This window comes from Mus pahari, chromosome 21 (genome assembly GCF_900095145.1).
Source record: "Mus pahari chromosome 21, PAHARI_EIJ_v1.1, whole genome shotgun sequence".
NCBI classification, from domain to species: domain Eukaryota; kingdom Metazoa; phylum Chordata; class Mammalia; order Rodentia; family Muridae; genus Mus; species Mus pahari.
In genome coordinates this window covers 22,065,891-22,079,250 of record NC_034610.1, presented here as the reverse complement: position 1 = coordinate 22,079,250, position 13,360 = coordinate 22,065,891, and the positions used below count along the sequence as shown (strand labels likewise).

Here is a 13,360-nt window from a genome sequence, read left to right as displayed (position 1 = left end):
GGAGGGAGAGGAGGGAGAGGAGGAAAGGAGGGAGGGGAGGGGGAGAGGGAGGGACCCGCTGAAGCAGTGCACAGCGGGGCCCTGATCCCAGCAGCTGGTGGGCTGAGGCAGGAAGGCTGCTGCCAAGCTGGAGGTCAGCCCGGGCTGAACAGTGAGTTCAAGACCAGCTAGGGAATACAGAATTAGGCCGTGTCTGGAAACAGAGAAAACCAGAATGAGGCGGTGGGGATGGGGGGGGGGGAGGGACAGAGACAGACAGAGACAAAGACAGAGAGACAGACAGAGAGACAGAGACAGACAGAGAGACAGAGACAGAGGTACACAGAGACTGACTTCCTGATGCTCACCATACACACAGCGTGCATGTACCTCGAGGACATTACCCCAACTGTCACAGACCAGGCAGGGAAGGACCAGAGTCACAGACACTCAAAGCAGAGGGAGGGGGTGGGTAACAGCTGCCTGCAGAGCAATGGCTGCACAGCACAAGGACCATGGAGCACCACAGAGCTGAATGCTGGATAATGGTGAAGACAGAGTGGGAATGAAAGGTCAGGAGTTCAAGGCCACCCGACCTTCTCAGTGTGTGTGTGAGTGAGTGTGTGTGTGTGTGTGTGTGTGTGTGAGAGAGAGAGAGAGAGAGAGAGAGAGAAATCACAGCCATGCAGGCTCCCCAGTGTGGGTGCTGGAAAGCGAAATCCGGCCCTTTGTAGGGCAGTCAGTGCTCTTAACTTCGGAGCCGTCTTTCCAACCCCAGCGAGGAAGATTGTTTTGTTAAGTATATTTCACTACAATTAAAAATAAGTAATTTTTTCTAAATAATTAAAACCATGGAATTTTTAAAAACACTAATATTCACATCATTTTCCAAGAAATGGGACACATTTTTAAAAAGGAATTTTTAAATGAAAAAGAGAAAAAACGGGGCCTGGAGAGTTGGCTCGGCAGTTACGAGCTCTGGCTGCTCTTGGGGAGACTCAAGGACTGAGTCTCAATCTGGAACTCCAGTTCCAGGTGCTCCAGCGCCCTCTTCTGTCCGCCAGGGGGACTGCACACACATAGTGCACAGACATACATGGAGTTTTTGCCTCACAGACAGAAGCGAAGCCATCAGAAGCACACGCCTTAGATCCCAGCACGTGGCAGGCGAGGCCCGTGGGTCTCTGTGAGTTAAAGCCAGTCTGGTTTACGTAGAAGGTTCCAGACCAGCCAAGACTACAGAATGAGACTCTGCCTCATAAAAATTAAATAAATAAGCCAATAAGAGTAATAATAAAGTAAATATTTAAGAGGAGAGGATGAGCTCAGAGGATTTGAACCCGGGGTTTCACAAATGTCGGGCAAGCAGCTATTCAGCCGTGGAATTCTGGGAGCTGGCCCGGTGTGTCAGGGCTTCGACACAATCGTGAGGACCTGCACCCACAGTCAGGCGCAGCAGCAGGCACCCATAACCCCAGCCGAGAGGAGGAGACAGCCTGAGCCTCGGGATGTGCCGGCCAGCCAGACTAGCTAAACGGATTACCTCTAGACTCAGTGAGCCCCTGCCTCAGAAGCCGAGGTGGAGAGCAGTTAACGATGACACCCAGTATCAACCTGTGGGCTCCCCGAGGGCATGCACATACAGACACTTTAAAATGTTCAGCCTCACTAGAGATGCCGAATACCGACGGAAGCCCATAAGGATTGTGCTCAGAGTCACTGCACGAACACCAATGGCCTCGCAGCACGGAGTGATGGAGATGGGCTATGCACGGAGGCCTCCGTGGCCAACAGAAAGCCGGCTGCCCACAAACCGCCCACAGTGGGCACAACACAATATCACACACTCTGCAAGAGTGTGCCCTCTACTGGTGGTGTGAAGAAACTACACGGGTACTGAGACAGCCCAGGCAAGCAGACGTGTTGGTCACAACACGCCTGTGATCTCGGCAGGAGGGAGGAAGAGGCTGGAAGCCTGCACGGTCCAGTCAGTGGGAGAGACCTTGTCTCAAAACAAGAACCGATTCAAAGCTCCCCATCCATGCACAAGTCCATGGGGTGCGAAGGTGGTGTCGTCCACAAATGGGACCTGAGCTCAGCGCCCATCAAGAGGTAAGCCAGTGAGAAGACTTGCAACGGATGCTCTACAGTAGTTAGGGTCCAGCCACAGGCAGCAGGGGTAATTCTCACAGGACAGCAGGACAGGACAATGAATCTACACAGGGAATCTGTAACACAGGCCCTCATGTCCTGGCTCTGTCCCTAGGTCAGAATGGCGAGCATTTTAAACCAGGACCCTGAATGACAGAACCAACTTCTCGTGTGTGTGTGTGTGTGTGTGTGTGTGTGTGTGTGTGTGTGCATCTGTGTCTGTATATGCCTATGTTTGTATCCGTGTGTTTGTCTGCATGTGTGCATATGTGGTGTGTGTATGTATCTGCATGTATGTCTGTGTATCTGTCTGTATCTGCATGTGTCTGTGTGTGTATCTGTATGTGTACATCGACTTGTGTGTCTGTGTGTATAGCTGTGTCTCTGGGTCTGCATGTGTGTTGGTACGTCTCTGTGTGTGTCTGTGAATGTGTCTGTGTGTCTTGTGCTTGTCTGTGTGTGTATCTGTGTGTATCATCTATGTGTGTGTCTGTGTGTATATCTGTATGTCTGTGTGTCGTCTGTCTGTCTGTGTTTTCACCTGCACATGTGGCAGCCAGAAGCTAATTTCCGGTGTCTTCCTTGATCTCTCTCCTTTTTGGTTTTCGGTTGGGTTTGGTTTTTCAGACTCGGTCTCACTGTGCAGCTCTGGCTGGTCAGGAACTTGCTATGTAGACCAGGAAATCGTAGCTCCGCCTACCTCTGCCTTCAGTGCTGGGATTAAAGGCGTGTGGAGCCCATGGTCCACTGGTCCTAACCACCTGACCACTGGGACTGCATACATGAGTCACCTCACCTGGCTCCCAAGTATGTTTTTGTTTGTTTTTGTGACACAGCTCCCTGCAAACTAGGCGAGCGCTCTACCACGGAGCTCCTCTGCCAGGGCTTGGGGAGCACTCTGGAAGAGGAGGAGCACCCTGCTATGGAAGCAGAGGGAGGCAACCTCATGTTCCTCCCCACACTGGTCTGAGCCGTAAGATGACCTCAACCCACTAGGTCCAGGTGTCTGTGCCTGAAGGAGTGCCCTCTGAGCTTCCTGAAGTCCCCTGAAGCAAGGCTGCCAAGCCCTCCCCCACCGGTGCCCCCTCCCTCACAGGAGGAAGAGGGGAATGGGCTAAGGAAGGGAGGTACCACATGGATCAATACCCGCAGCACAGAGCGGGCACCAGGGGGCTGGGCTGGTGGACTGGGTATCCCTTGCCAAGTCTGGAAAGAATTCCCCAAACAAGCTGGGGCTTGGGGTGATGCATGCGGCAGCTGGAGCCGAAAGAACACACAAGGAGCCAAAGCAGACGGGGCTTTACCAGCCCCACTGAAGAACCTAGGAGTCAGCAGGGGCCTGGGGTGGGGGCTCAAAGGGCATGGTGAACAACAAGCTGTGGGCACCAAGAGTCCTCTGCAGTGACTGGTCTCACCCCAAGACGGGAGGGCAGAACACCTGGGGCTCCCTGAACAGTCTGATAGCCACCTGACAACTTCTAAATGTCTGCTACAACCCCACCACACACACACACACACACACACACACACGCACACACACACACACCACAGTGGTGCTAAAACCACAAATGGCAGGCCTCAGGCAGGCGAGGCACTTCAGTCTCTCTGAAGAGGTTGGAGCCCTGAGTCTGGTCCTGAGTTCTAATGCTATGACTTGCACCTGCCCTCTAGGAGCTGCAGAGAACAGATCCTGTCCAAGACCAGAATCCTTTGGGCCTCAGCAGGACCAAGTGGAGCCTGGGTCCCTGTCACGCTTGGCTGTACAGGTCAAGCCAGTGACACCAGGAAGATCTCGGGGGTCCCTGTTCCCAAGCCTTGGGAAGTGACAGATAGAGGTGTGGGAAGAAACCAGGCAAGGGGGTGTTTGTTCTTCTAAGTGGCCTTCTTCTTGTCAAAAACTGGCCCCAGATTGTCCGCTGGAAGCCAAGGGCGTATCTTCCCCTACCGCACCCACTTCTCTGTCACCTTCCTGTCACTCCATAGGCTGATGGTACACACCTCTGTGCACAGTCCCTCCCTGTGCTGGCAGCAGCCAGAGGCCCCAGGGGACCTTCACTTTCCTCTGCTCTCTCCCACATTCCTCTTTCTTTTCTTCCTCCCTCCCTCCCTCCCTTCCTTCCCTTTCCTTCCCCATTTACCCAAAAAGCTAGGAGGCAGAAATTGTCAATAAAACCAGAAACACAAAAAGCCGGACTAAAATCCTGCCCCCCCCCCCCCCCCCGTAGAGCCAACATTCTGGTAAGGGACGCAAATGACAAACCAGAACGCCAGGGCCTGGGTAGCTCAAGAGAGCAACTGAGCTTAACTTACAAGCCTGACTGGAGTTCAATCCCCAGAGCAGGAGAGATTCCCTGAACGTCAGCCCCAGACCTCTACACGCGCACCGTGACCTGCAGTCACCCCCACACACGGTGGTAAAAAATGTCAGCACCAGGAAGCATCAGAAGTTCAGGACCACCTCGGCTCCGTGGTTAAATCTGAACTCACCCAGCTAGAAGCCCAAGAGAGAGAGAGAGAGAGAGAGAGAGAGAGAGAGAGAGAGAGAGAGAGAGGGGAGGCTTTGAGAGAGAACAAAAAGCAAGTTACACAGAACACAGAGCATGCTGGGCTCAACTGATGCAGAAAACCAAACAGAGGAGGAACGAACGGGAGTCAGGGACCCTGAGCCAGAAGGAAGCCGAGCATAGTGGGAGGTGGCAGAGGGGACAGACAGCAAGTGAGGAGCTGAGGGCTGGCTAGTCAGTAAGTGGAGGAAGCTGGTGTAGCCGGAGGGAGGAGGGAAAGTGGACGGTGTAGAACCAGGTGTGACCATAGTGGGAACAGAGGAAGGCTGGTGGTGGCGGGGAGGACTCAAGGCTCCCTCCCACACAGCTGCTGGGGCACACCTCAACCCATGACATCGACTTAGACAAAGCCCTCGCACAGCAGTGCCATGATAGATGCGTGCGTGGGGGAAGAGCTGCCTCCGGGCCTCTGCAGCCCAGGGTCCCCAGGAGCAAGCAGCCGAAGGATGGAGTCCACCCCTGCCCAGCATTTAGGTTGATGACGTCTTCCACATGCCTGTCCCAGAAGAGCAACTGCTCTGCAGACCCAGTGGCGTCACACTGGCGTGTTCCTGCCTGCTCACACCACGCCCAGGCACCAGCTGTCTGGCGCATGGCAGCCTCAGCCCTTTAGGTAATCCCCTGCTCAGCCCAAGAACAACCAGGTGATCCCTGTGTCCAACCCTGTCACTGCCGGGGCTGTGGAGCCTTCTACCATAGAGGGTAGGAGGCCCCTTGAGGGACAAGCCTTGACCAGGCCACAGGACAAAGCCATGCCTGGGCTCTGGGGTTTTACCCAGGAGGAGACAGACACACACAGCCAGAGGCAGGTGGATATTCAGAGTTAAAAGGTCCCGTCCCTGCCTGGCATGGTGGCGCACACCTTTAATCCCAGCACTTGGGAGGCAGACACGGATTTCTGAGTTTGAGGCCAGCCTGGTCTACAGAGTGAGTTCCCGGACAGCCAGGGCTAAAGGTCCAGTCCCTTCACTTCACACATGGGGAAACTGAGGCACAGGGACTAGTTCTCCTTTGAGCCTCCTGAGACCTGAGCAATTGTCTTTCTCACTTTCTTTATTCCCTTAGACAGAGAGAGAGAGAGAGAGAGAGAGAGAGAGAGAGAGAGAGAGAGAGAGATACAGACAAAGAAAACCCTGTAACCCTGTGAGGGTGAGTGGCAGGAATTCCGGAAAGATCAGGCCCCTGGCCAGAAGTGGGTGAGCCAGGGAAGGGGGTGTGGTCTTGGAAGGAAAAGCAGAAATGTACCACACTGAGTCAATGCAGTCGGGGCCCAGGTCGACACGGATCGCAGAGGGTGGTCTCAGACAGACTGGTGTCAGCACACCTTTGGCCCGGAAGGGATGCTCACAGCTGGAGTGCAGGTCTTACCTCGGAACTTCTTGGGGGGGTTGTCCAGGTCCCCGGCTGCAGGTTCCACCACACAACGGTCATCCACCAGCCTAGGAGACAGAGCAGCCAGGTTAGAGGGAAGGAAGAGACTCATGTCCCTTAGAGCAGGGGACAGCAAATGGGATAAAAGACGACAGACAGACAGACAGACAGACAGACAGACAGACAGACAGACAGACAGGATAATAAAGCTCATACTTCCCAGACTCAGCCAGGACCCAAGCATCCCTGGAGGGTATCCGTCCATGTCCCCTTCCCCACCTTCCCCGCCCATCCAGGTATCCTTCTGCCCATACATCACCCAGGCATCGATCAATCAATCCATCATCTATACCTGCACCTATCCATCTGTGCATCCACGCATCCACTCATCCATGCACCCACCCACCCACCCACCCACCCACCCGTCTCCCCATTTACCCATCCACCCACATGCCTCGGTCCATCCCTGCACCCACCCGTGTTTCAAGCCCTTCACCCCAGTCTCCAGGAGGAATGACCGTGAACCACTGTCAAGACCAGCTCTAAACTCAGCCCTGTGTAGCAACTGCTCCTGAATTCCCGCCAACTTCCCAGCAAAGAACTGGCCGTTGGCAGCATCTTTCCAAGGAGAAGACTGCGCATAAACCCTTTATGATTTGCCTAAAGTCACAAAGCAAGTATCAAAGCCCAGGCCACTTCTGCACCCCTTGTGTTGGCTAACCAGGCCTTGAGGTGTGGCCTCCACGAACTCTCTCTGTGACCTCAGGATCCTTGCAAAGCCTCCAGTTGATCCCAGCATCCCTTGGCACTCTCATTGCTCGAGATGCGGTCACTGTACCCAGTGATGCCATCAAACCACCATGTGGCCGCAAGCCACAAACCGTGGGGGAGGGCACATGCGTGTGGGTGCATGTGTGTGTGTGTGTGTGTGTGTGTGTGTGTGTGTGTATGCACGCGCATGTGCGGGGTCACCAAGCATCCAGGCACCTTTACCAGCTAAGCCTGCTGAGTTGTCTGAGCCGACTGTAGCAGGTCTCCCATGTGAATCCTGTTATAGGGTCCCTGAATTCACAGCTGTCAATCAGAAAAGCCAAAGAGAGGCTGGTGACTGGCACCTCCAGTGGGAGGCGGGGCCCTCAGCCTGTGTCATTGTCGTCTGGCACTAACGCCATGCAGATGGTATTGGAGTTGGGTTGGAACGCAGGCCGCCCCGCTGGTGGCCAGCCTGAGGAGCTGGAAGGCTGCCTGATGTTTGCATACACTATTTAATTTTCTAAAACCACTTTGCTACTGTTTCCATTTTGTAGCAGGGAGCCAGAGCCTGGAAAGGTTGACATCACAGGGCTGGATTTCGAAGGCAGGCTGCCCAGCCCTAGCAGGTGCTTCAAAGACCTCCACAGTGACAGATGGAGAAGGGGCCACAGCCTCTGTGACCTCCAAGCCTCCAGAGCTCTCTCCCTCCCCATCTGTGCAGCTGTCACAAGTCATGCTGGCCGCACGAACAGCCCCAGAGGGCTTCTCATGTTCCCTGGGAACACCTACACTCCTGACCAAAGGATGCTCTCTTCGGAAGTCAGATGCGTTGGGAGCAATGTCAGCACAGCTGGGCTCCTGTTCTTCCACAAGCAGTCTTCATATGGTGTCCACCCCAGTCCGTGACAACCCCACTCTCACCAACACTTTGGCTAACACTTCCGGTTAATCCTCAGCCCCTCTCTTCCACCAGCTTCAGCTTTACAGCAGGGTCAAGGCTAGCCCACACTAGATGAAGAGTCCCTGTCTCGGTGGGTGGAGAGGACTGGGGGTGTATCTCAGTTGATAATTTACCCAGCATGCCTGGGTTCAACCCAGCACTGAATCAAACTGGGCTCGGTGATGTGCCTCTGCAATCCTGGCACGCAGGTAGATGTAGGAGGGTCAGAATCGGGTCATCCTCTGCTACACAGTGAATTCTGGGTCAGCCTGGGCTATGTGAGACCCTGCCTCAGATGACAACGAAAGCTGAATCTAGCCTTCGCTCATCACTTCTAGCGCCAGGCCAGACAGGCCCTTCCACTCTCAGCTGCACGCCACTGTCTCCCCTGCCTCCTCCCAGCTAAGCCTGCTCCCTACAGGAACCAAGGGGGGAGATCAAGGTCTGCAGGGGGGCCCCTGCTTAGCATACAGAGGTCCTGGGCCCCATCGGCAGCATTGGAAACTGGTCCAAAAATTAAAGGAGAAGTTTAGGCATGGTGACTCGTGATTTAAATCCCAGCTCTTGAGAGGCAGAAGCAGGCAGATTTCTGAGTTTGAGACCAACCTGGTCTACAGAGTGAGTTCCAGGACAGCCAGGGCTACACAGAGAAACCCTGTCTGCTCAGAATCTCCCAGAACCATCAAGTAAATGGGAAGAGGGGACAAGATGGCTCTGTGGACAAAGGTGACTGTGGCCACACCTGACTGCCTGAGTTGGATTCACGGGACAAGCATGGTAGGAAAATCAGTTTCCTCAAGTTATGCCCACATCTGCAGGGACATGCGTGTTTCTGACTTTCCCCAGGCCTGCTCTGGTTCAGCCCCACAGCCCCCTGCGGGCTCCTCGAAGCTCCTAGGGCCCTTCACCCTGCCTCTTCCTCTCCTAGGACCCTCTGCTTCCTGGCACCCTCACTTCCTGCAAGTCTCAGCTCACAGGACCCACGCCTACAGAAGACCCATTCCTTTTAAAACTGTAATCAGGTTTGGTGGCATACACCTCTAATTCCACTTCTTGGGAAGTAGAGGCCTGAGGATCAGGAGTTCAAGGTTATCCCTCACTACATGGTAAGCTGAAGGCCAGCCTGGGCTACATGATACAGGGCTACCCCATAAATAAACAATATAATCTGCGCACTGCTTCGTGGCAGGCTGCTCTCGCCTTCCTTTGTTCTGGTTCTGACCTGGCACTCGCCGCCACGATCGATGTGTAGATTCCACAAGGATGGGGGTATGTACTTTGCCCTCTGCACCCCCTGTGCCCAGACCTGCAGAGCAGACCGCACAGAACGCATACTGAGTGAAAGAATCCGTTCCACCAGCTGTGGGGGGAAGAACATGAGACAGAAAGCAGGGTCCCTGACTCAGGGAGTTAAAGTCGCGTTGAGAAGACGAGTCACACACTGAGAATAGCAAGAGGAAGATAATGCGTTGGTCCCAGCGGCGGTACCAGGGCAGTGGGTTTTGTCTGGATTTAGGACGGGAAAGGTCAGAGTATAGCCTATCAGACCAGGTGTGCAAGAGCCCTGGGAGCCGCTGAGGTCTTGAATAATGCATAGAATTTCCTGTAAGACATCCATGAATCAGAGCAGCTGGCAGGCTCTCGGCAGAGCCAGAAAAGAGGGGACACAGACATGGTGCCGGGGGAGGGGAGAGACACTGACCAGGACCTACAAAAGGCCCTGCCAAGGGGGCCAGAGCCTTCAGGAAACACAGAAGTCACAGGACAGGGAGGATACAGGGGCGATTCCCACTGCCCACTCTTGGCTGGTATACAAGGCCTCGTGGGATGGGAGGGAAGGAAAGGTTGGAGTCCCTTCCCAGGACCCTGCCCAGCATCCCCGGAGACCCTTTCCAGGTCATTCCAACAGGCCATGCAACTAAACATACACGTGTTTGCCCACCCGCGCAAGCCAGCCTGGTCTACTCAGGACTATCTCTCTGTTCCTGCCCTCGCTGGCTCAGCCTGACACCCAGGCCCACACAGCCTGGGGTCTTCAGAGCAGGGAGGCCACATGGAGCTGCTCAGAGAGGAACCAGAGCCACACACGTGCAAAGAGGAGCAGCCCTGAACTACAAGGCATAGAGCCAACGGCAGCCATAGGAACAGCTGCCCCCGCCCCCAAGAGCGTGGAGTCAGAAACGGGGGGGCGGGGAACCTTCGGGGTTGCTCCTGGGCAAGAAGCCCGGCACCTCACTGGCTCCATCCAATGACCCCCTAGAGCTTGTCTTGGGGGTGAGACCTTGATGCCTTTCTTTTAAGATTTATTTTATTCACTAGAAAGATGTCTCAGTGGCTGCTCTTCCAGAGGACCCACGTTTGATTCCCAGCTCCCACGTGGTGGCTCATGACCATCTGTACCTCTGATCCCAAAGTACCCAATGCCTTCTTCTGGCCTCCATGGGCACCAGGCACGCAAGTGCTACACAGACATACATGGGCCACGCATACATCCACATACATGAAAATAAGTATTAAAAAATAACAAAAATGTCAGGCAGTGGTGACGCACACCTTTAATCCCAGTACTGAGGAGGCAGAGGCAGGTGGATTTCTGTGAGTTTGAGGCCAACCTGGTCTACAGAGTTCTAGGTCAGCTAGGGCCACACAGAGAAACCCTGTCTTGAAAAACCAAAAGAAAGAAAGGAAGGAAGGAAGGAAGGGAGAATGAAAGAGAAAGAAAGAAAGAAAGAAAGAAAGAAAGAAAGAAAGAAAGAAAGAAAGAAAGAAAGAAAGAAAGAAAGAAAAAAAGAAAGAAAGAAAGAGTCTAAAAATAGACTCATGTGTATGTGTAAACGAATGTCACGTATGTCATATGTGCAGGTGCCTGTGGGGCCCATGGGGACATTAAGCCTTGGAGGAGGTTGTGAGCCTCCCTGTACTCCCACTGAAAACTAAGTTCCCATCCTCTGTCCTCGGCAAAAGGAATATTTGCTCTTGACCACTGCTGAGCCCTCTCTCCACTCTAGCCACGCCCCTTTTACTTATATAGCGTCTACAGGATCCGGGGTACCCCACACACATCTCTCAGGTCTCCCTTCCACCATTCCTGAGCACTACAACTGAAGCAGCCCAGGCTATGCCACGTGACCTGATGAGGTGTGCGGGAGCGGAGGGATGCCATTAACCGATAATGGGAAAGCCCTTATCAGATGGGGACCAGAGACAGGCCTGAAGACACCAGACAGGTAAGTTACAGTTACGGTGACAGTCTAGAAGAGTGTCCCCAGATTGCCAGCTGGGCCTTAGTCCCACAGACCCCACCCATCAGCAAAGTGAAACTCCCTGCGTCCAACCACCCACTATCTCCAAGGCTGAGCACTGCCCCACCCCGGCCTGCCTCAGCGGCTATGGCTAGAACACTGAGCCCGGGCCAGATGCCCAGGGCGGGTGGAAACCCACAAAGGCACCCCACTCCTCCCCACCCAGTGGGACCGCATCTCTGGGTGTAGCATTGCTATCCTCTCCCAGGTGGACAGCCACCTGTGCACAGCTGGCATCCGAACCCAAGCCAACTCCACAGCTGCCCTCCCCTCTCATGTCTTACCCTTCCACCAGGGCCCCTCTGTCTGAGGTCCCACCCTGCACCCTGGCTTTATTGTCAGTTCCCCTCATCTGCTCTAAAGAGCCTCACCCAAAGGCGGGAGCCACCTGGGCCACACAGCTAGTCAGACATATGACGTCCCCACCCCCCACAGTCAGGCTCAACAAAGCGTCTGTGGGATCCATGATGTGCTGGGTGTGACGTACCCTCAGGGAGCCCATGCCCACCCTGCTAAATGCCCAGGGGATAGGATCGTCGGGTCTACACCTGCCCACCAGGCCCCAGCCACACAGAAGCCCTAAAGACAGGTCCTGTGGCTAGCCTGCGCTACACAGCACAGGATGGAAGGATGGGGGTCCTAGCAGGAGGAGCCCAAGGGAGAAACCAGCTTGCTCTGGAAAGCCATGAAGACTCCCCTGGAATGCTCAAGGAGTCTGCACCCCACAATCTTGGGCTAGATTCCTGCATGGCCCACTTGGCGCACAGTGGACTTTGAGACCCAGGTAGAGCCATGGGAAAGGCACTGGGGTAGGTTAGAGCTGGCTGGAGATTAGATAAGAAGGAAAGGCTCTAGATAAAAGTGGGGTAGTGACTTCTGGGGAACCTGACTCAAAGCCTACACCAAGCAGCTCGGCCACCAATAGCATGGGACAGTGGGAAACCCCCAAGAGTTCCCCTTGGTCTACATTGGCCCTGGGAAAGAGAACTATAACCAGTCCTGCACACGAGAGTGTGCACAGTGGCCGTTCCCAGCCCGGGTCTTCCGACCTCAGCCAGTGACCCTGGGGCTCCCCATCAACAGTAGGCAATCTAAGACCAGAGGGAGATGTTAGAGGAGTCGGGAGGTCATGGTCGCACCTGCTGATAGGATCTGAATGTTGGAAAAAGAACCCAGGCTCTCAAGGTTGTCATGTTCAAAAAGCATTCCTTTCTTACCTATGCCTGTCTGCACCAAGAAGCCACCCGCGGCATCCGATGGGCCAGGCAGCCTATGGGACATACAGAATTCAATAGCAGCAGAGCCCATGGCTTCCAGGAGCTCAGGGACAAGAGGGAACAATAAGACCTTGGCCTCAGTGAGGGAAGCAAAGATGACAGAGCTTGCTTGGTCCGGCAGCCTGGGTGCCAGCTCCAAGAGCTCTGCCCGAAGGCCTGGGTTCCTGGCTCAGGATCAGGTAGGCAGCTGTGTGCACAGAAAGACACATCTATAAGGGCCGAGGAGACGAGAAACAAGGGGCAGGCAGTGGGAGAAGAAGGAATCACTGGGCAGGAGAGACCCTTGGGTGCAGCCTTCCTCTCTTAGACCAAGGTCGTGGGGTGCAGGCTCCTTGAGCATTCCATGGGAGTCTTCATGGCTTTCCAGAGCAAGCTGGTTTCTCCTTGGGCTCCTCCTCCTAGGATCCCCATCCCTCCATCCTGTGCTGTTTAGCGCAGGCTAGCCACAGGGCCTGTCTTTAGAGCTTCTGTGTGGGCTGCCCACACCTCAGGCCTTCCTAGCCCTTCAGGCCTGCGACCCATCACTCAGACACAATGCTCCGTTCGCCCCACACAGTGACCGAGGCTGAGGAGCCTCAGCAGGGCAGAACTTCAGGCCCAGCACCCCCACCTCCAGACTACCTCAGAATTCTCAGGGAAACTGAGTGGGTGACATGGAGTCCCCAAAACAGAAGCTGAGGACCGGACATCAAGTGGGAAAGCAAGAGCGGGTGAACAGGCCCTGGGTTCGGATACAAGGCTTCAGAGGCCAAACACTGGCCATGTTGGACCATGAAGTCCAAGGCACCGTGAGGCCACTGGGCTACAGGCTGAGCACATAGGATGCTGTTAGGGGCCAGCACTGTGGGAACACCGGGAACACCAAAGCTTGCTCCTTTCTTTTGAGAAATGGTCTCACCCTATAGCCCTGGCTGTCCTGGAACTCACAGAAATCCACCTGCTTCTGCCTCCTGAGTGCTGGGATTAAATGCAAACACAGATGGATTTGGGGACTTGTTTGTTTGTTTGTTTGAGACAGGGTCT

At 54.6% G+C, this 13,360-nt stretch overlaps 1 protein-coding gene across 1 annotated transcript in view; it reads right to left on the bottom strand.

The window, feature by feature from the left end:
* Itpr3 (inositol 1,4,5-trisphosphate receptor type 3) overlaps positions 1–13,360 on the bottom strand; it is a 64,208-nt gene that overhangs the window by 43,329 nt on the left and 7,519 nt on the right. Inside the window, exon 2 of the mRNA XM_021221506.2 lies at positions 6,063–6,133. Within this exon, the coding sequence (XP_021077165.1) occupies positions 6,063–6,133 (71 nt within the window). The remainder of the gene's footprint in view (positions 1–6,062; positions 6,134–13,360) is intronic.